The sequence below is a fragment of the Carettochelys insculpta genome, chromosome 9, assembly GCF_033958435.1.
Source record: "Carettochelys insculpta isolate YL-2023 chromosome 9, ASM3395843v1, whole genome shotgun sequence".
NCBI classification, from domain to species: domain Eukaryota; kingdom Metazoa; phylum Chordata; order Testudines; family Carettochelyidae; genus Carettochelys; species Carettochelys insculpta.
The window spans coordinates 10299826-10321474 of NC_134145.1; the positions used below are offsets into that span (position 1 = coordinate 10299826).

The following is a 21649-nucleotide window of genomic DNA, read 5'->3' on the forward strand; positions in this document are numbered from 1 at the left end:
TTATGCTGTTGTAATCTTGCTTTCTCCTGCTGCTGGATAGATCAAGCAGTAGGCCACAGCTTGGAGGCTCAGAAGTGCCAAATGCAATTTAAAAAGAACATTTATTTCCGATTGTATTTCAGTGCATCAATGATGAAAAATGCTTCTCCCCAAAGCCAAGTGAGCCCTACCGAAGGGTGCAGGTTTCCTTTCAGAATTTTAGTGTTGACTTTGAACAAAAAATGGTTAGATCGCAACATTTTTGCTGTAAAGCAAACTGTTGTGTTTTGTTTTGATGCCCAAGACACTAATCGACATATACACAATCACTGATGAACCACCGCCACCACCAATCTCACAAACTACCAATAAAACCATCCTCTAGTGCAATAACCCTGGGTAGTGACAGAAAATACCGGGGATCTCAGGGCACATCTCTTGCATTTAAAGGTATTGTAAATGGCTCACTGCTTTGAGCAATACTGTAGTGCCACACAAAGACTTTTTATTTCCTAAATGTATAAAGACTTTCAAGCACTTGGGAAGAGTCTTTTCTCCATTTTACAAACACTCTGAAAGGGGAATCAGACCAGAAATAGTTTAGTATGAACAGCCATCTTGTGACCATCAAAAGGAGAAAGAATGAATAATCAGCCTCTACCATGCTTAAAAAGAATGACTGTCTTTCCTATTCCAGCTGATTAGAAGCTGGTGAATAATTCACGCCTGAATATGCATTATAAACATAATCACTTTTGACATCTCTGGTTGCTACCAACATCTGGTGTCCAGTTAGTACATCCACAGGACAGTAGTCTCTCATCTGGGCCTATGGGGAAAGCTGGAAATGTACCACCTCCCACTTCATTCATATCTTTATTCTTTGTTTTGTATGGCACTAGCATAATGGTGGCTTGGTCCATGACAAGAGCTGCAGGGGGCTATGATAATACAAATACATTACAATAATATGGTAGCACGAAAGCATTTGCTACCCATGTTCCTCACATTTTCTTTACTGAAAACACAATTATGGTGAAGTTCTTCTTGGTTTCAGAAAGAGCTTGGTCAGCACTTGGCTATTAATCTGTCTGGACTCTAGGGCAGTGACTCAACCAGGAGTGCAGGGTCCCTTGAGACTGCATGACCAAGTTTCAGGGGGGGCTGCCATGCAGGGCGAGCAGTAGACCAGCTGAGGCTAAGGATAAAAAGCTGAGACCCCACTGCATATGGCTTAAGCCCAGGGCCCTGAACCTACTACCTGTGCCTCAAGCTGAAACCTGAGTAAGGGGCCCCTGGCAACTATACTGCTTGCTACCCCCTAATGCTGACCCTGGCTCTTATATGAAGAAAATCCCTATTTTGGCACAAGTGGACCACAAAGTTTTTAAATGGCATGTTGGGGTGGGGCTGGCACCTTTGGAAAGGTTGAGAACCTCTGTTCTGTGAGATACATATTATTCTAACAGTTTCCACACTGATTTACTAAAATCACAGGATCTATGGAGTCTTGGGTTTCTTGCCAAGTTTCTGGCCTAGGAGTTCATGTGACTTTTCAATTGTTAAAACAGTGAGATGTAGCAGTGAACAAAACACTGCCCTGAGATCTGAGATATGTGGGTTCTATTCCAGGTTCTGCTACTGACTTACTTACATTGAATCTGATCTAGCTTACATTCTGTTTACACATCTGGACAAGCACCTAGAAAGAATAATAAAGTCACTTGCTTTGTTTCTGCAGTACTCTTGCCACATTTGTATTTCCTTTTTGTGAACATTTGAGCAGAAATTTATTGGCATGAATGTTCACAGAATTCGAACTGCAAAGTTACCTGGGTGACAGTTCACACTAGAAATGCTTGCACAGCTCATCCAGTCAAGGAAAAGAAAATATGTGAATTACCTGACCAACCATAAGATTGCAATAGCTTGGTGGTTAGATACTTAGAGCAAACTTTTGAAGATCAATGCACAGAAAAAAAATCCACTCTAAGCACTGTTATAATTCATTCATTCCAGAAAAGTACAATCTGCTCAAGGATAGTTTGTGATGAGGAAGAAGCTAAATATGTTGGGTAAATTATTCATGGTACATAATTTGCTCAACAATAATGATTAATAAGTTGTAGCAACTCCTTCAATTCAAACCAGCAATGGCCTTTATCACTAAAAAGATGGAATCTTTGTGTTGGAAAAATTCCACTGAAGTCAGTGGGAACTTTGTCTGCGCAAAGACTGCAGAATCAGCTCATAGCACTCTATTTTTATATAAGCATATATAGAATCACTGGGATTTATATGAATAGAAGACAGATGTAAGAAATTAGAAGTTTTCTAACAAATTATTTGTTATTTGAATACATATTGATTAGTTGATCTGAACACAGATAAGTTACATTTCTGACTAGTGCATTTATAAAACCTGGCTTATACTGAAGTTAGTTTTTATTACTACAGTAAACCCTCATTTTACGCAGCTTCATGTTGCGCAAAATTTGCATTAACGCAAGTTTTGCGCAACGTGAAGCTGCTGGGTGTCAGCCTGCCTAGCTTTCCGCAGCTGTGGGTAGCTAGGCAGACTAACAGCCCCTCCTCCTACCTTCCCAGACTGGCGCAAGGCATCAGTCTGGGAAGGTTGGGGGAAGGCTTTTAGCTTGCCTAGCTGCCTGCCCCTGCGGGCAGCAAGGTGGGCGAAAACCCCCTTCCCCCTGTTTGGAGCCCTGTGGAAGCAGTGTCTGCAGGCGCTCCTAGCCCCTGAGCCCCAGGAAAGCGGCAGCCACAGACACTCCCCACCTGGAGCCTGAAGGAAGCAGCAGCCACAGGCATGCCCCACCCAGAGCCCTGGGGAAGCAGTAGCCGGGGGTGCCCCCTGCCACCCGCCCAGGGCCCCAACGTATGCAAAATTCAAGGTATGCGAGGGATTACTGTATTCCACATTCAGTAAGTCTCAGCTACAGGTTACTACATTGAGGAGCCAAGAAAAAGGCCAGAAGGTGCACATGTGAACGCACCTGTGACAGACCACATTTGCAACCTAAGCTTAATTTTAATGTAGTATCCTGCAGAAAAAGCTAGTGTATTTTTCTGTGATCTGCCATGGTTTACGCATACAGTAGTCATGTTATATTCTTTCTAGCCAAAAACAGTGATCAGCAATTTACTTCTCGGTTGAGTCTACAAATCAGAGTGTCAATTAGTGCTATTTTTGAAGGTAGTTTTGGCAAGTGGACATTTGTGTAATAGGAACTACCCTAACGTAACGTTTCCATTTTCAGCACCATAATTGTCCAGTGATGGGACTAATTCATTGATATGACCCAGATTCACAGTATATTTACTTTTCCACCTCTATCTCCTCTTTCCTCATCCCTAGCATATGGAAACAGATTACTGCGTGATTATACTCCCTTGTTTGGTTACATGAAAATCTCCCGGCAGAACCTTTATTGTTAAGCTTCAAATCATCTAAGCTCTAGAGGAATGGTTGAATTTTCAATCATCTTAATGGCAGTTTGCATTAAATTTACTAAACTCCTTTATCTGCAAACTCTACAGTAGATTGGAAGAATCACAAATTTCACAGAAACAAAGATAAAAAACTGACTAGATAAATCATGCAACTGTCAACACTGTGCTACCACTTCAACATTAAAGCTCAGTCATGAGAATGTTTTTACTCACATAATACTTCCCACTTTTAGGAGTTTCCAGTAAATGTTGTACATACCTAAATATGACAAATCAGATTAAACCAGTATCTTTTTGTGCTTGTATTGAATACCGGCACCTCAGCAGGCCCGGCCATGGGATTGACTCACAGAAGGGTTTGGGGAGCTGGCTGAGTACCGGCTCCTTTTTATTTATTTTTTAAACAAAAAAGGCACTGGATTAAACAAATGCCAAACTTTGAGATTTTGCTACTATAAAAACTTTGTGAGCTACTAGAATGTCTGTTAGGTCCATTAAACCATTTGTAATTAACAATTCATATCTAGGCCAATGCTCTTACACCATACCCTTATTTTTTCCACAAATAATTCCTAAGAAAAAACAAAATTTTTAGGCCTGGATACCTTTAAAAAAAGAAAAAAAAATACATATCTGAGCACCTAAATTGAAATTCAGGATGGTTCTAAACTTCTGAACACCTGCAGTTCCTACTGAGTTCCCTGGTGGGGTGGGAATGATTACCCCCTCAGATAAACAGAAGTGTCCTGGCTTCTGAGATGACGATCAGTGTTAACCTGCACTAGAACTCAATAGGAGATGCACTGGAGCTTTTAAACGCCAGACTGATTCTATTTAGGTGCCTAAATATGGATCTGGGAGACTAACTTTAGGTGCCATGTTTGAAAATGCTGACCAGGTTAACACTTTCCTTTCATATGACAGATCTGAACAGTATATGTTCTGTCTAGAAGGGATCTTCTTGTTCATTGTCACCATTTTGAAGAAACAGACAATTTACTTATTTATTTCAACTTTATTTCTTCATAATTACAGGCTACTGTTAGATTTTTTTTAAGCAAAAGAAAAGTCTATAAATACAGGCTAACCTCATATGGCCAAGTTTTCAAAAGGCAATTAAAACTTCTTAAGTAATGCCATTTAGCTCACAGCAGTGGTTTATTGATAATCTTCAACTGGTAGTTAGAGTCAGTAACATGAAATGTAACATCAAATGACTCAAAACTTTAAATTCCACACAGGAAAGCAGGAATATATATAATATATACACATAATATTGTATTGGTCCACTGAGTATACATTTTAACAAAAGATAAGAATCTGTAGTCCAGTTAAGCATACAATATGCAAGATTAGTGTACACTTATTACAAAGGTTGTATACATAAGTTATGGATACTTAATACTTGCATGAGGTTTCTTCTTTTTTATTTTTTTATTTTAATTTTTTTAAGTGGGTGTCACAAATGCTCGTTTCCCAGTGCAAAAGAAAAGTTGTCCAAGTCAAGTTATCCATTTTCCTGAAAGAATAAAAACTGTCCTCTTCAAAAACTCTTGCAGCAACAACCCTAGCTAACTGGAACTCCTTAAACAAACCGAAGCTTAGCTAATAAATCACCCCTTGCTTCACACATGCCTTGTGTTTTTTGTCTTTTGTCCTGAAATACTTATCTCACAAATATAAAAAGTGCAAGAACAAAAAATCAACTATATGCTGCTGCAGTTCATTTCTGCGTATACAGGATGAAAGCAGCATCACTGGAATGACAAATGAATCTGACATTCTACAGAATGGATTACATTTACACAACAGGCAATAAATTACTCTAACATTTTATCAACCTACTTTGACTCAGTGACCATAAAGAATTACAAATCAGTTTTTTTAATAAGGTGCAACTATCAGTTGGTATTTAATAAATTACATGTGTAGAAAGACTGTTGTATAAAGTTAAACTATGCCTTTACTCATCCTACTTTCTTCTTGATCCTACTTCAAATTCAAACTTATCAAATTGCCCGTATAGTTGTATCTTGGCTCAATGAGCAGTGGAACTTCCACAAAGTAAGTCATTTTGGCCAATAGTATATTCATGTTAATTACAACAAAACCCTACCCAGAATATGAGATCGGTTGTCCAACCTCATGACCATGCAAAAAAAGCAATTAAAGTTCAATCTTTCCCACTTGCATGCTCATTACTAATTAAATTTCAAGTCCAGCAGCAGAACCTTCATTAAGAAGAGAAAAAATATACATGCATACATATAAAATAAAGCATTCAACAGTTCCAGCATTACTAAGTCTGCTCTGAAAAAGTACAAAAGGTTTCAAATAATTTTAACAACCTGGTGGGAAGGGGTCAGTGAGGCAGAATAATTGCCATGTTCATCTGCTGCTCAAATATAGTTGCTGACCAATTATACTTGAACTATAGTCTCATTGCCTGCATTATACACTGATATATTTACAAATAGGAAATGTGCTTTACTTTTCTGAAACACGTTTTCTGAGAGTATAGCCCACTAATTTTAGCATGTTCAAATCTAAAAATAACTAAAGATGGAATTCAGCAGAAATCTCCACACTCCTTTTACAATATATAGTAAAAAGATCTAGGTTTTTATGAGATAGCACATAATCTGTGCAAAGCTAAAATGTTCTTTGATAAACTTTTTTTTTTTTTTAAAGTTATTCAGCCCTGTACATTGTGGGTACAAAATATAAAAATGCAGGAATTCACCTTTAATTTTCAATACTATGCCCCTTTCACCAACATACTTTCCAAAGGAACCTGGTTGAAAAACATTTGCTTGTCTCTGAATGTTGGTCTTACAGAATTATGTGTGCTCATAAAGATATTTTCCCACATCACCAGAATGATAGCCAGTTTCTTTAAAGAAGAAAAAGTCTTCCTTATCTTTCTGTATTACATAAAGACACCTTGGTGTCCTGGGTTTACAGAATAAAAATTGCACAGACAAGAAGCTCAAGGGGAAAAACACCTGGGGGCAGCACTCTATTAATTGATAAGCTTAATGAAGAAATTTAGGAAACTCACCAATTGAAATAGGACAAAAATATGAAGGTGATTATTTAATCACATTTGCAGAAATTCAAAACCTTTCATACTTAGCTCTTCCTGGGTAGCTTCTGATTATCATTTCAAATAGGTTAAGTATTCAGGAAAAGGGACAAATCAGTTGATGTAAGACACTATTATTCTAATCTTCATGCTTCTGATATTTCAGATTTACTGAGTGCAATAGCCAGCTCCAAGTCTTCTTGCTCTTGTTGTTTTAATCTTGCAAGTCTCTCTTTTTCTTCTCTCTCACTTTCCCTCTTAGCCCACTCAATCATGTCTTCTTCAGTAGGATACTGGAGTTGCAGAAAAGAAATATATTTGGACTTAACCAGCATGTAACGACACAATTCAAAGACTCTCAGAATTGAGTACACTTATGTATATGTATTTACTGTAGGTTAGAATTTGCCTTCACGCTGAAACACATTTAACAATTTTACTCATGATTTAAATAAGAACTGCACTAACACAGTCCTGAATATTGATTTGATGAAAAATACCACCAATTCAATTATCACCAATTAAACACCAGTACTTAAATGGTACAATTTGGGAATTTGAGGAACACGCTGACCTATGCAAAGTGCTAAAGAACATACTTAATATTAAGAATATTAGCAATCCTACTCAACAAACTGAGCCCTAAATTTGGATAGAAAAAACAACACTACTGCAGCAATTTTTAAACAATAAATCCTATATATTCGAACCAAATGTGAACAAATGTAGTCCCTCATACATTGCAGGATACACCTGGCACTGTGCGACAGCTATCTTTACCCTCGTTTAACAATGCTGTGCTCCTTTCAAGATATTTTCCCTGTAGCAGTAACTGCAAAATGAACTGTGCAGCTGATGTCACTAGAAAAATGCTTCTGCAGAGGAGTACAGTGCAAGCCAACTACTTCTGCAGCTGTTAGCCTGGCCTTAAATGGAAAGTGAATTTCTCTATTAGATGTTATTTCTTGATTGAAATTTCTGTGGACATAATTTGAGAAACTTTGATTCCTTCTGTTGCTCATATGCAAAGATCTCAGAAACTGAAGGAAACTGTTTCACCTGCTTCTTACTCTCTTTTCCCCCCATCTCCCCTGCCAAAGTTCACACCTAATCCATCTGGGAAATAATTTAAGACAGAAGAGTGATTTAAGATTTCCATGGCCCAGGTACAGAGTACAATAAGCAGCACATCCCAAATGAATATCACCATGACCTGTTGATTTAAAACATGTAACAGTGTTTACTCATCAAGCATACAATTTACTAGGAGTAACTAATGATGACGTAAGCAACTTGACCAGATTATTATAAATACAGTTTGCTATCAGTATATGTAAATCAACACAAAAAGGTATGAAAGCTGGAAGAGAAGTAAAGCCTTCCACAATTCTTACTTGCAAAGCACAGAGAAAATAAAATTTCACTAATTTTGAGCTAGCTTCTATGTATTAGTTTGCTCTTATTGCTTGGACCATGGGGATTTATGTGAAATGAATTCCTGTTTATAAATATTTGCCACTTTCTTAACTGTATTGTACTTGTAACTTTAATTTACTAACCATTCAAAACTCAAATACAACTACATTCCATTAATTTACATTTTTCGGAACACCAACCTTATAACTATTGTGAAATATTGCGATTGTGACCAAATATATTAAACTTTAACAGGACTTGAATTTTATTTTTAAAACGTGTAGATAGCATTATGCCGCATGATTTGAACTTGTGAATATTTAAATATATTGCATAGTCTAACAGGATGCCTGTCACCTAGAATACCTGGGCACTATACATAAATTATCGAATGACTGCTTTACAGAAGCCAGGAAACCTTCAGGAAAAACTTTAAAACAAGGTTATATAATCAACATAACCTGAACAATACCAACAAAATTCTGCAGTTTCATTTTTATCTTGCAGAGTGGATTATACCAGCCTTAATTACAAAATTCATACATTAAAATATCTTATGTAGAAAACTGTTAATATTTTAAGCCTTTTAAAATGTAATTAAAGCTGAAAGGAAAAGTGATTACACAATTCTGAGGACAACTTTTAGCAATTTTCAAATAAATCTGAAGATTTTACTATGATTGACTCATTCTAGTAAGCTTTTTCAAATGCCTCCTCACCTCATAAAAAATATAAAAGTATCTACTTACAGCACTGAAATCTGCAAAATTGTTAGCATCTGCCTCTTTACCAACATTGCTGTGAGCAAATGGGTCACAAAACAGATGAGCTTCTTGTTCTTTGGGAATGTCACAATCTGGGAAAGGCTGAAATGGATCATTCAGTTTAAAGGAATCTGAAGAATCCAGTTTGTTGATAGGTCTTTTCCCTGGATCAAAAATAATCTAAATCAATTCAAATGACCACAGAGAAGGCAAGCATACACTAAGCCAAATCCTCCTCCTCACAAAGCCCTCCCACCCAAATCTATTTGGATCACATCCTCTATTGGGACTTTTCAGCTTGGAAAAAAGGCAGCTAAGGGAAGACATAACAGAGGTCTATAAAATCATGGCTGGTGTGGAGAAAGTAAACAAGGAAGCATTATTTATTCTGTCTTGTAACACAAAAACTAGGGGGTCACCAAATGAAATTAATAGGCAGCACCTTTAGAACAAACAAAAGTAGTATTTTTTCCACACAATGCACAGTCAACCTGTGAAGCTCTTTGCCAGAGGATGTCATGTAGGCCAGAACTATAACAGGGTTCAAAAAAGAACTATCTGAATTCATAGATAGCTCCGTCACTGGTTATCAGCCAAAGAGTGCAGGATGGTGTCCCTAGCCTCGATTTGCCAGAAGCTGGGAATGGATTACTTGATGGTTACTTGTTCTGTTCATTCCTTCTGGAACTCATGGCAGTGGTCACTGTTGAAGGACAGGATACTGGGTTAGATGGACCTTCGACTTGACCCAGTGTGGCCGTTCTTAGCTTGGTAAATCAGCTCTGCTAGTTTACAGTAGCCAAACATCTGGTGCTGACATTTAGTTCATAATCAGATATGGAACAATCTACACATGGGTTGAAAATTTAAGCATACTGTCCATTTTTTAATTATATAACACCACCATGGCAAAGAACCTTTAAAAAAAAAGTTAAAACAATTTCTCCCTATCTCCTATAACCAGCATAGTTTAAGTGTTCCGCCCATGCGTCAATTATCCATGGAACTCTATTGAGGTTCCTTTTATTAACTTTATGGATAAAATTAGCTACTTGTACATCAAGGCAAAAAAAACATTTTACTGTGCTCTACAAAGTTCTGATGTTCTTTGACTTTGCTGAGATCTGCAATTTCTCATATTTTCAATATGAAGGAGGGTAGTAAACATTCAGATGCTAAATGATAACCCTGCCTTCTGGATTCCGGCTTACATAGCAGCAAATATCAGAGTCAGCTCTGTGCCTCACCTATCTTGTTCTTTGTTCACCTTATTCACAGTCACCTCTACTACCTTTGAAGACACTGACCCAGCTCTTCCAACCTGGTTTGACTATCCTTTCCTGCATATGAAGTCAGTTAACAGTGATAGCAATGTGATTGTAACATCTTCAGCTGTTTCACCTGTGACACATTTAAGCTCAACAAAAAAGAAGTCATGTAGCACTTAAAAGACTCACAAAATAATTTATTAGCTTTAATGGGGCAGATCCACTTCTTCACATCTGGAGAATTCAGCTCAGGAATTCTTTGGTTCTGTGGTTAGTTTTTGACACAAACAAGGGCCAACTGTTGCATTTTAAAACTTACTATTGACCTGTCTCCTAGTGCCATTTTTGACTGAATATGAACAGACAGATTTAAACCAATTCGTTAGGAATCATCACAGTAAGTTAGTCTCAGATATTACCATAATCCTTAGGGGATTCCATTTTAGTAACCAAATGACTTGCTTTTATGTATATTAATCGGGGACTATGTAATTTTTTTAACGTTATGTGCCTAGGCTACACCCAAACAACATTTTGGTGCCCAAATGAGTGTCTTAAAATGGAAATCCCTTGAGTTTTCTTCAACTGACACAGGAATAATAGCTGCAAATCACATCTGTGTAAATTTCTTTGTGCTGAAGAGAAATAAATACTTTCAGAAAACTGAAGTACAAACAAGCTGGTGCAGTTCAAAGGGAAAAAAAAACCCTTTTTAAAATATGAGTCCCAATCGCCCTCTGATACAGATGACTCATCTGCGTAGTCCTACCACTCTCACCACATATCAATAGGGAATTTAACAAGAATGTACTGAAAGCCTTCCAGTACTTCCTTCTTTTGTGCCAACCCCAAATGTTGTTGTTCCTTTTATTTATTTAAACTAAAGTAGAAACAAGAAAGAGAGAGGTTAAAAAGGCAGTTAGTAAGACTAGACTTGAGGCTGAGGAGGAATTATAGATAAAGTTGAAGGAAGTGGCAAAAAAGAGGAACAAGGAAACACAATATATGAAGACATCTTTGTATGTGAAGGATGGGAACTGTATAGTGACTTCACTCGAATAAGCTGCTAGAGATATAGAAAAAATATTTCCAAAGGCTGTTATATGAGAAGAGAGAGTTGCACGTGCAAACACTGCAGACAATTATGGAGAAAACATCAAAATGTATTTGATCCCTAAAGAGGAAGCAGAAAAGGGACCAAATCTGACAATCATAAAACAGCTGGTGACAATAACTGCTGATATGATTAAGGCAGTTGGAAACACTGAAGTACATTAGCTTCATGGACCGAGTTTGCTGGAATCAAGCTAGGCTACCAAATTACTCAAAAGTAGGATTGACTATGGCCTTTTTGGAAGGGTAAGAGTGATGCAAACATCCAAACATCTATTGGAGCCTCACCTTGTTAAGTCAGCCCCTTAAGGTCCCTGAAACAGTATTTTGGAAGTAAGACTGAAGTGCAGGGTACAGAAAAATATAGGAATAAAAAAACATGGGTGCAGGAAGGAAAAGGAGTATTACAGACAATAGTTGCAATGAGACAAATCTGACAAAAGTGGTATGGCAGCTATGTAGTACATACTGCTCGAGAACATAGGACTTGGTTTCCTGGGAGTTGGGGTTTCAGAGCCCTCAGATGGATGGGAAGGAGACTGGAAAAAGTGGAAATGATAGAGAAGCTTTATCACTAACAATAGTAACAATATATAGATTTTAAGAGAGTGTTTTGGTGACTGGGACTGACCCAATGTGCTGAGTCCATGTCTCTTCATCCTATTTACAGAGTCAATTCATAGGAGAACTGAGACACTGGGAAGACAAAGAACACTGATGCATGCTGCTGATGAGGTTACTCACCTTGTGGAGTAACAGTTTTTTGAGATGGCTGTGCCTGTGCAAGTTCCAGTTTAGATGTCTTGGCATTCTGTGCCTCTAGTCAAGATTTGTGGTAGCAGTGCCCTGGTTAGCTACACACATGCAGCTGTCATACCGCATCTCTTCGATCAGTCAGCCTGCATGCACAGCCAACTGTGACCCAGTTCCTTCTCTATCTCACACGATCTATGTGAAACTCCAAAGCAGAGAGAGGAGAATGCGTAGTGAAGAAGCATCTGCACAGACAAACATCTCAAAGAACCTCAGTTACCGCACAAGGTGAGTAACCTTCTCTTCTTCTTTGAGGAGAGTCCCTGTGAGTGCTGCACTTAGAGCTGGGCCTCTCAACGGAAAGGAGGGGCTCTGGAGCTGATTTATGTATGGTGTAGGGATGTAAAATCCCATTTAAAGGTTAAACCTGGAGTGCCCCCGCCTGCAACACACTTGTGACCTGGGCTGCTCTGGCCCAGCTGGAGATTCTCTGCCTGCAGTGGCCCCATAGATCTGGAGAAGTTCCCTACCTGTCAGAGGCTGGAGCAGCCCCCCCATGGTTAACCATTTGCATCCCTATTATGGTAGAGAACATCAATAGTTTGAAGTGGGCATCTGTAGCTGCTATTCTAGCATGCAGTGTTCAATCATAGAATCATAGAAGAGTAGGACTGGAAGGGACCTCGAGAGGCCATCCAGTCCAGGCCCTGCGCTCATGGCAGGACCAAGCACTTTCTAGACCATCCCTGAAAGCCATCTAACCTCTTCTTAAATATCTCCAGTGATGGAGATTCTACCACCTCCCTTGGCAATTCGTTCCAGTATTTGATCACCCTGACAGTTAGGAACTTTTTCCTAATGTCCAACCTGAACCTCCCCTGCTGCAATTTAAGTCCATTGCCTCTTGTTCTATCCTCAGAGGCAAGGAAGAACAAGTTCCCTCCCTCTGCCTTATGACACCCTTTTAGATACCTGAAAACTGCTATCATGTCCCCCCTCAATCTTCTCTTTTCCAAACTAAACAAGCCCAATTCTTTCAGCCTTTCTTCATAGGTCATGTTCTCTAGACCTTTGACCATTCTCGTTGCTCTCCTCTGGACCCTCTCCAATTTCTCCACATCCTTCCTGAACTGCGGTGCCCAGAACTGGACACAATACTCCAGCTGAGGCCTAACCAGCGCAGAGTAGAGTGGGAGAATGACTTCTCATGTTTTGTTCACAACACAGCTGTTAATGCATCCTAGAATCATGTTTGCTTTTTTTGCAACAGCATCACACTGTTGACTCATATTTAGCTTGTGGTCCACTATAACCCCTAGATCCCTTTCTGCTGTACTCATTCCTAGGCAGTCCTTTCCCATTCTGTATGTGTAACACTGATTGTTCCTTCCTAAGTGGAGCACTTTGCATTTGTCCTTATTAAACTTCATCCTGTTTACCTCAGCCCATTTCTCCAGTTTATCCAATATATATGTGAATATATGGGATGATATGAATATATATGTGAATATATGGGATGATACCCATGTAGATGCTTTCCAAATAGCAGTTATTGCTATATCTTTGAGCAAGGCTACTTCTTCAAAAGAGGAGACTGTTTTCGAAACTAGGGACTTTTAATGGTATTTGGATTAAAGTGGGTAATTTGCTTTTAATACACAACTTCATACAATTCGTGACAGATCAAAGACCCGAAGCTCTCTTTAGTAATAATATTTTTTGTACAAATTTGAAATTATGTTTTTTCCCTTTTTGCAGTTCCTTGCTCTCTCCAGATTGCTGACCTAAAATCTATGGGAAATTTAACATAAGAGGAGGTATCAGCAGTACAGGGACAGAGTTCTTTCGCATTTTGCCAGTTCCTAAGTACTTTTATTTTAGTTCAGTACAAAATCAAGCCATGTTTTTTCATGACTAGGATACTGTTATACTAGTAGCTGTACAGTAGCAGGTGAACCAAACTTTATGGGAACATCAAATATTAGCTTTTACCAGGCGGTGGTGGACAGGGTCTTGTAGGAGTTCCAGTCTTGGGTGGCAAAGCAGGGGGAATATCCTCATTTTTAGCTGGTGGTTCCTCAAATATATTTTTAGTAATGATCACATTGTTTACAGAGCCTGATGTGGAAGAAATAAAGGGATCTTCATTGTTGGCCTATTTTTGGAAAAAAAAAAATGGAAATGCTATATTACAATTTCTTCAGCATAATCAAATTCTACACTTCCCACTGTTACTCCCATAAAGCAAAATTTACCAAATTAGAAGATGCACTGAAGAAGCAAGAAAATCAGGGAATGTGTCATAATTTCTCTGTTTTGCACAATACCAGATTAGTATTATTAACTATTTAAATTGTTAGCACTTAGAGGGCCAAATCAGGTCCCTTTTGCTAAATACTGTAAAAGAAAAGAGAATCCCTCTCTGAAAAGCTCAGTATGTAGAGGATCATACAGCAAAGTCTATATAAAAATGACTTGTTCTATCATTCTACAAGGATAAGGGTGACAACTAGCCTAGAAAACACTGTAAATAGCCTACAAAATAACCATACCATTTCACAATTATCACAGCAGGCCACAATTTATGGGAGATTGAGGGTTAGTGAGAAGTGGCAGCTGCAAATGAAAGTATCATAAAGAACCTTAAAATTCTACTAAAACTAGCAAAATATCCTCAGGTTATTAGCTGAAGAAAATCTCAACACACCCCACTGGTGAAGATAGCTGGTTAATACAGTAGACCCCCGAGATACACACACGCAAGGTGGTATGTATCTTGGGTTAATGCCCCTCAGAGGAGTGGGGAAACTGCACTGGTCAGTTTCCCTGCTCCTTTCAGTGGCAGCAGCCTAGATGCCACTCTGACAGGAGTGGAAAAACTGCTTGTTGGGGTGGCGGCCAACTCGACTGCCTTCCCCACTCCTGTCAGGAGTGGTAGCTGCTCCTTTCAGTGGCGGCAGCCAAGAGTCAGGCTCTCAGCTCCCATCGCTGACAGGAGAGGAGAAACTGATGAGAGCAGCTGCCTGGCTCAGTTTCCCGTCCCTGCAAAAGGAGGAGAGATGGGAGCCAGGCTGCTGCCTGGTCCCCAGCTCTCCACCACTGGCTGAAGCCAGGAAATTGACCAGGGCTGCTGCCCTGACCAGTTTCATAGCTCCCTTGAGTTGCGCTAAATTTGATGTGTGGGGGGGTTGTGAGAACGCAACCCCCCCCATAAGTCAGGGGTCTACTGAACCACAAGTCTGCTGTAAGGTAAGAGGCCAATGCTTTGTGCCTGGGAGTGAAAAAGAATTCATGACTTCAGACACTTGAAAGTTTCAAAGGTTATCCTGGCATCACTTTCTCTGTCTAATCACGTTCCCTAAGTCACATGTACCCAGTGCTTTTTTTCGTTAATTAAAAAGAAAGAAAAAGAGAGAGACAGAGAGGAGCCAGTACTCAGCCAGCTCCCTGCTTCCCCTCCCAGTCAATCCTGTGGCTGGGGTTGCCGAAGTGCCAGTACTTAGTACCGGTAAGTACCAGCACAAAAAAGCACGGCATGCACCAGTAATTATTTGTTAGAGGTCATACACAGCACATTACATAGAGACATTGCCTCAAAGATTCCACTGTCTCACCAACATGAAGGTTTTTTTTTTAAACTGTGTTTAATGCATACAGTATTGGACATTCCAGTAGCAGATTGTGTCTCAGACCCAGAGGTAGGACACTAAGGCAATGCCTACACAGCATGGCACGTGTTTTTAAAACCACGATCTCTAACACATTTTAAAATTCCTGGATGAAATCCTGACTTCACTGAGATCAATGGTAAATCTCCTGCTCTGACTTCAGTGGGCAAGGACTTCATCCTGGATGCAGACTGGGCAAACCAGTAATATATGTTAAAACTATAGGTTGCTCTATCTATGTCAGGATTTAGAAATGCCCTAGTAATTACCTTTTAACATATATAGTTTCCACTCCCCTCCTCCAACCCCCACAGACCTACCCAAAATGGCCGTCAGTATGGGAACCAATTTGAAAAGATCAATATGACTAGTACCTACATGACAGCAGCCAACAGCTGAGAAAGCTACACAACCAAACAGGCTGAAGGTAATAGCCTGTGAGCTAAGATTGGGAGAGGTATGGCTAAAAAAGTTTCATAAGTTTTCTGACATGAAAAAAAATTACTTTTAAAGTTGCAACATTTTGAACTAAAATGTTTACATTCATAACAGGAGTACTGTGTTAAAAAAGCACCCCTTTCAGGAAGTCAACCATTGTCAGTTTTTATTGGAGAGTAAAACACACAATGCCAGTTAAGCAGTTTTATCGCTGAAAACACTAGATTTGCAGCACTTTATGCATTTTCCACATACATTAGTCATTTCAGATTACCTTTGACAATGTGCTAAAGTCAGCAAAACTGCTTCCAAATGACTCGCTTCCAAAAAGAGAGGAAAAGGGATCTGAAGCTAAAATAAGCAAAAAGAACAAACAATATAGAAAAGCCAAATATTACATTCTGTTTCAGTGACAAAAAAAAACCCATGAAAGGCACATGCCATGTTTAATACAAGCTGTATTTCCCAACTTGTATGCTCATGTAAAAAACTATATGAAAGGTATCTTTAATATTTCTGTAACTAGTTCAAATTAAATCTCTATAAAATGTGAATGCTTTTATTGCTTGAGTTGTTTCAGTAGAAACATTTTTACTTTCATAAAAACAGCAAATGCGATTTACCAATATGGAATACTCATTCCTCTGCACAGTTTTTTTTTTTTTTTTTTTTCAGGAAATAGCACTGTGATACTCCAGTTTCTAGCAGAGAAAGCAGAATCCAAGCATATCAATGGATGTACTCAAAGCTGTAGCATCAATAACCTAAGAGCTGTACATTTTGCAGCCAAATATTTTAACATAGAAAAGAGATAGTAAGTTTGACAAAAGCAAGCTTCTGGTGACTTTTCTGCGTAGAGGCAAATGCCTTACCTTCACTATTATTCATCTTTAATCTCCCTATCCCTTTGGATTCTCAAATTCAACAGTCTCTTTTTCACAAGTATCTGGTTTGAATAGTCTGGCCAATCTGGCTGTTCAAAAGCTGCATTCACTCACCTCTGCAGGAGGCAGCTAGCTCCACATGGGTTTTTACTGGCTGTCTGCTTTACAGCAGCTGCACAGTGTTGCCCATGTGAAAGGGCAGGGGCTGAGAGCTGGAAGCAAGGGCCAGCTCTTCCTTGGGTTAGGGGGAATGGTGGGGCAGCTGGGTTGCCTTGTGCCTCCTCTGGAATCTCCTCACGCACCCCCAGGGGCACCCCCCAGCTTCGGAATTCATGTTCTAGACAGAACACATTTGTAGTGCGGACGCTCCCTAATTTTGTGTTATACAATACTTTATATTCCTCTGTAAGGACTCCATCTGGGAGAAATTTACAGACCACCAAAGTAGCATTACAGCATTCAGCAGTGCTTAAAATAATCTGCTGCATCAAAGCTATTTTATTCTAGCCTCTATATCATAATAGAGATATTTCCTCCTGTTTAAACAGATAGATCAATGCATCAAAAGGTGTGAGCTACTTGGCAAACATACTATGCCAAGTTGCCATAACTCTTAGATTGAGATATGTGAACTGTTAACATGCTAGGACTGACTATGGTCTTCAAAGGCTGTCTCTAATTACAGGCAGCTCATGATGCTGTTTAAGAGAATTTCATGCATTTATACCTCTTTCAGCCCACTTAAACATGAAACTTTTTACTGCAACTGTTCTCCAGCATGAGTTCTGCTTGTCCATGGCACTGCAGGGGTGCATGGGACCTCTGTGCAGCTGTCAGGTTTTTCCCTCTGAGGCTATGTCTACACTATGCAATAAAGATGAATTTAATAAAGTCGAATTTTAACTCTAGATTTTTATAAAGCCAAAGTTGGATGTCCATAAATGTTCAGAAAGTCGACCTATGTTCGATTGTGTGAGCAATGCATTATGCTTATGAATCCCACAGTGCCTGTTGCCCTGTTGCATAATGGGTTATTCTGCTTATGGGGAAAAAATGCGCCACATGTGCTTGTGGGTATCTGATGTCATCACCCCAGAAAGCAAAGCACACATTCCCATCTCCACTGGAAAACAAATGGCCAGCCCATGTGACTTTGTGCCATTTATTCTAGTCTTTCTCCAAACGCTACCCTGGCTCATGCCTCTGCACGGCACTAGCATGTATCCTCAACTGCTTCTAGCCATTGCACAGTGTGTTATGACCATTTCTCTCTTGTGACCCTGAAGACTCCAATTAGAAGGACCCTGGGTACTCATGATGGCAAGATGGCTAGATGCGATGCAATGGATGGCTCCTGAAGCATGCTATCCATGCTGGTCAGAAAAAAAAATGAATCAAAATTAATTCAAATTCCCAGGCTTCCTTTTGCCTAATTCAAATTCCCAGGCTTCCTGATATCTACTTCCTGTGCACCTGGAGAGCAGCAGAGATGAAAGCAGCCCGAATGGACAACTTTGGAGCATTGTGCGATACCTGTGGGACACGTATGGAGGCCAGTAAAACTGATGTAAAGAAATGCTGTTTCCCCAATAGCATTATTTTGGCTCTTACATTCGAATTTGGTGTTACGCCGACTCAGATGACTGATATAAGAATGTCAACCATACTGCTTCCTAAAATCGACCTAATGGTATTTGCACTGAAGGTAATGGCATTGTAAAACTGAGCTAACTGCCTTAAAATTGACTTTATGCTCAAATGTAGATATAGCCTGAGCCCCTCTGCTGCCTTTCACCACTGTGCACAGGTACAATGGGCAGAGCTCCCCCCCAGCCCTCCTCCATTTCTTCCCCCGGATATACTCTAATAAAGATGGAAAGTGGGGAGTGTAGTGGAGCCGAAGTGTGTAACACATCTCAGAACAACAGTTACTGAAAAAGATCAGTCAGTAACAGTTTCTTCTTCTTCAAATGATTACACATGTCCTTTCCTCTACAGATGACTCACAAGCAGTTCAAACTGTAGATGGATTCAGAATACCTGAACAGAGATTGCAGGACAATGCATCCAAGGCTGGCAATACAGATGGATGCAAGATGGAATAGTGAGGAGAAAGAGTATGGACTGATGATGAATTTGCTATCTCACAAATGTCTAAGACAGGCAAATGAGCCAGGGAGGCTATGGAAGCTGCCTGAGACCCACCTGAATGGGCCAAAATTTTACTACAGGCTGCAACATCAGCCAATCAGTAGCATAAACAAATACAACTGAAAATCCAAGCAGAGATCCTCGGGAGGACTCTGGATGGGCCTATAGTCTGTGCACATTTTACAGCTGAGAGTAATACATAAATGACAGACTCCAATTAAGGTAAAATGCCAAAGCTTTTCTAGCATCTAGAGCATGAAGCGTGTCTTTCCTCTTATTTGAATGAGACTTTGGACAGAAAGTTGGTACATAAATTGTTTATGTGAAAACTGAAAGCCATTTAAGCCAAGAATATCAGGTGAATTCAAAGGTAAAATCTTCTCTCTAAAGATTATATAGGGATTATTGATGTTCGGGCTAGCAATTCCCCATTTTCCCGGCCAAGGTATAGCTACCAAAAAGGCCACCTTCAAAGAAAGGTGTAAGAGAGCAAGTCTCTGGCAGTTCAGAGGGAAGGGTGGGGAGCCAGCATATTTGCTATAATTAAATTTAAGTCCCACAGGGGAACAAAGCTACATAACCTTGGATATAATCTGTCCAAACCCTTCAGAAACCTGATGGGCATCAGGCTGGAAAAAAAGCAAGTGGTTATCCACTGGAGATGGAAAGCTATGAACTGCTGAGTGGACTCTGATGGAATTAACTGCTAACCCCCATTGTTGCAGAAACAAGAGATAGCCCATGAATTCTGAACAGCAGCCCAAGCAGCGGAAATATATTTCTACCTGGACTACACAGTGCATTTGTTTCCCATTTAGCAAAATAATTTCTCCTCACTTGAAGGCCTTCTACTATTTAGAAATGAAGACACCACCAGTGGTAACTTGTGAACAACCCTTTAGGTGATCTACCAGAACACTGTGAATCTGTCAGTAAGCAGCTTTCAGATTGATGGAATTGGCGATGTAGAATTGTGGTTTGTTTCCACAGAATGTGGCTGCCATGCTGTCTGCAAGCACAGGCACTTGATAAATGAGAATCCACATGGATTGCCTAAAGCACCCCCAAAACTACATCTTTATATCTTGCAGACTAAGGACCTTGTGTTTACAAAGGATTAAGTGAGCTCCCTAATCAAGAGCCTGACACATTGATGACAAAGGCGAGTGTCTCTTGTAGAGAACCATAGGGATCCCCATGTAAATATTTAATGGTTCTGTCCACCACTCCAAGAAAGACAAGACCTGAGTAGGCACCTGAATCACCATCTTCAGAGGATGACAGGCCAGTGAACATACTAAGGTGAACCATTCTGTCCCTCTGAAGTACAGCCTGGTTTGATGCTGCACACTGCCATGCACTCTTGAAGCTTGAGGCAGTTTTGTACTCTAATGACAGGATGTGACATTATATCTAGAGCAGAAGTATACATTGTTTGGAATCTCAACCCCTGCAAGAAAGCTTTGGCTTTTGTTGAATCCAGGACAGCTCCATTAAATCCTGTTCAGTGAACAGGAGACAAAAGAGATTTCTCCATATTGATCAAAGGTCAAATGTGGGACAAAGATGGACTGTACAGTCACCACACTAGACAGCATCTGAGACCCGGACCAACTTATAATACACAGAACTGAGGCTACTTACACAAAAGAAGGTAGGACTAGCAAATGCAAAGCCAGCCGCTCCAACAGTCCTGAGCAGTAGGAAGGAACTGAGTGTTGTTGCAGGTGGCTCCACCTTTTATACTTGGGCCCTGTGATGCAAAGCAGCAGAGGGCACTCATGCTGCCCTGAAGGTTACTGGTGAGGGAAAAATCTTTGACAACTGTGCATGAGGGATTCACACACCTACAGTGAAATGGACCTAAGTAATTAGTTGAAGAAGCAGCTTTCAGTACAATATATCTAGGAACGATCTGCAATTTAATGTGAATAATAGGTTCATAAGTATTAATGCCTAGGAAACTAAGAATAAAAGGGATTATACATTTAAATAAATAAAAAGGAGGTATGTAATCTCACTCCTTTACCTAGATCACTTGGTGCAGGAATAACTGTTCCACCAGGAGCAAAAGGATCATTATTTTTCAGCATTTCTGTCTAAAAACAAGAACATTTCTTTGAGCAAGATGTGCTTTATGAACCTTGAAATATAATCCCAACGTTCTCCTTATTGCACCTCAAGCGAAAAGGAGAGCTTCACCTCAGGACAAAATATCATGTCTGTTAATCAATGCTATGGCTGTCAATTTTTATTTTGTAAGGTGAAATATTAACATCCTTATAGCATCTCTATGTGTAGATTGCATAAGTGGGTAAACATCACAACATTCTAACAGTAAAACACAAATACACGATCTGCATTTTACAAATGAAAGTACATAGGTAAAGAGGGTAAGTGACAAATCATGATTACACACTAAGTGTGTACCAAAAGGTGAGAATGGCATCTAGATATCCTGATTCCCACTCCTGTCTGCTAACACCTTATTAATGCTTCCTCAAGAACAGAACTCGAGAGTTTGACTTCAAATCCACAGCTCTAGCCACCATACCATATTGCTTGTAAAATCCTGATTTATGATTCTGGTGGGCAGGAAGCAAAAACTTAAACTCTTGTAAGTTACGGTTTTAAATAACTAAAAATTCTCTGAAATACAAAA

At 39.6% G+C, this 21649-nt stretch overlaps 1 protein-coding gene across 1 annotated transcript in view; it reads right to left on the bottom strand.

Moving 5' to 3' along the window:
* Positions 1–4586: 4586 nt before the first annotated feature.
* The window catches only part of EPS15 (epidermal growth factor receptor pathway substrate 15), a 94216-nt gene continuing 77153 nt past the window's right edge, over positions 4587–21649 (bottom strand). Inside the window, exons 21-25 of the mRNA XM_075002549.1 lie at positions 21017–21086; positions 16227–16303; positions 13839–14001; positions 8698–8876; positions 4587–6825 (exon numbers count right to left, since the gene is read on the bottom strand). Coding sequence (XP_074858650.1) covers positions 6679–6825; positions 8698–8876; positions 13839–14001; positions 16227–16303; positions 21017–21086 — 636 coding nt within the window. The 3' untranslated portion in view covers positions 4587–6678. The remainder of the gene's footprint in view (positions 6826–8697; positions 8877–13838; positions 14002–16226; positions 16304–21016; positions 21087–21649) is intronic.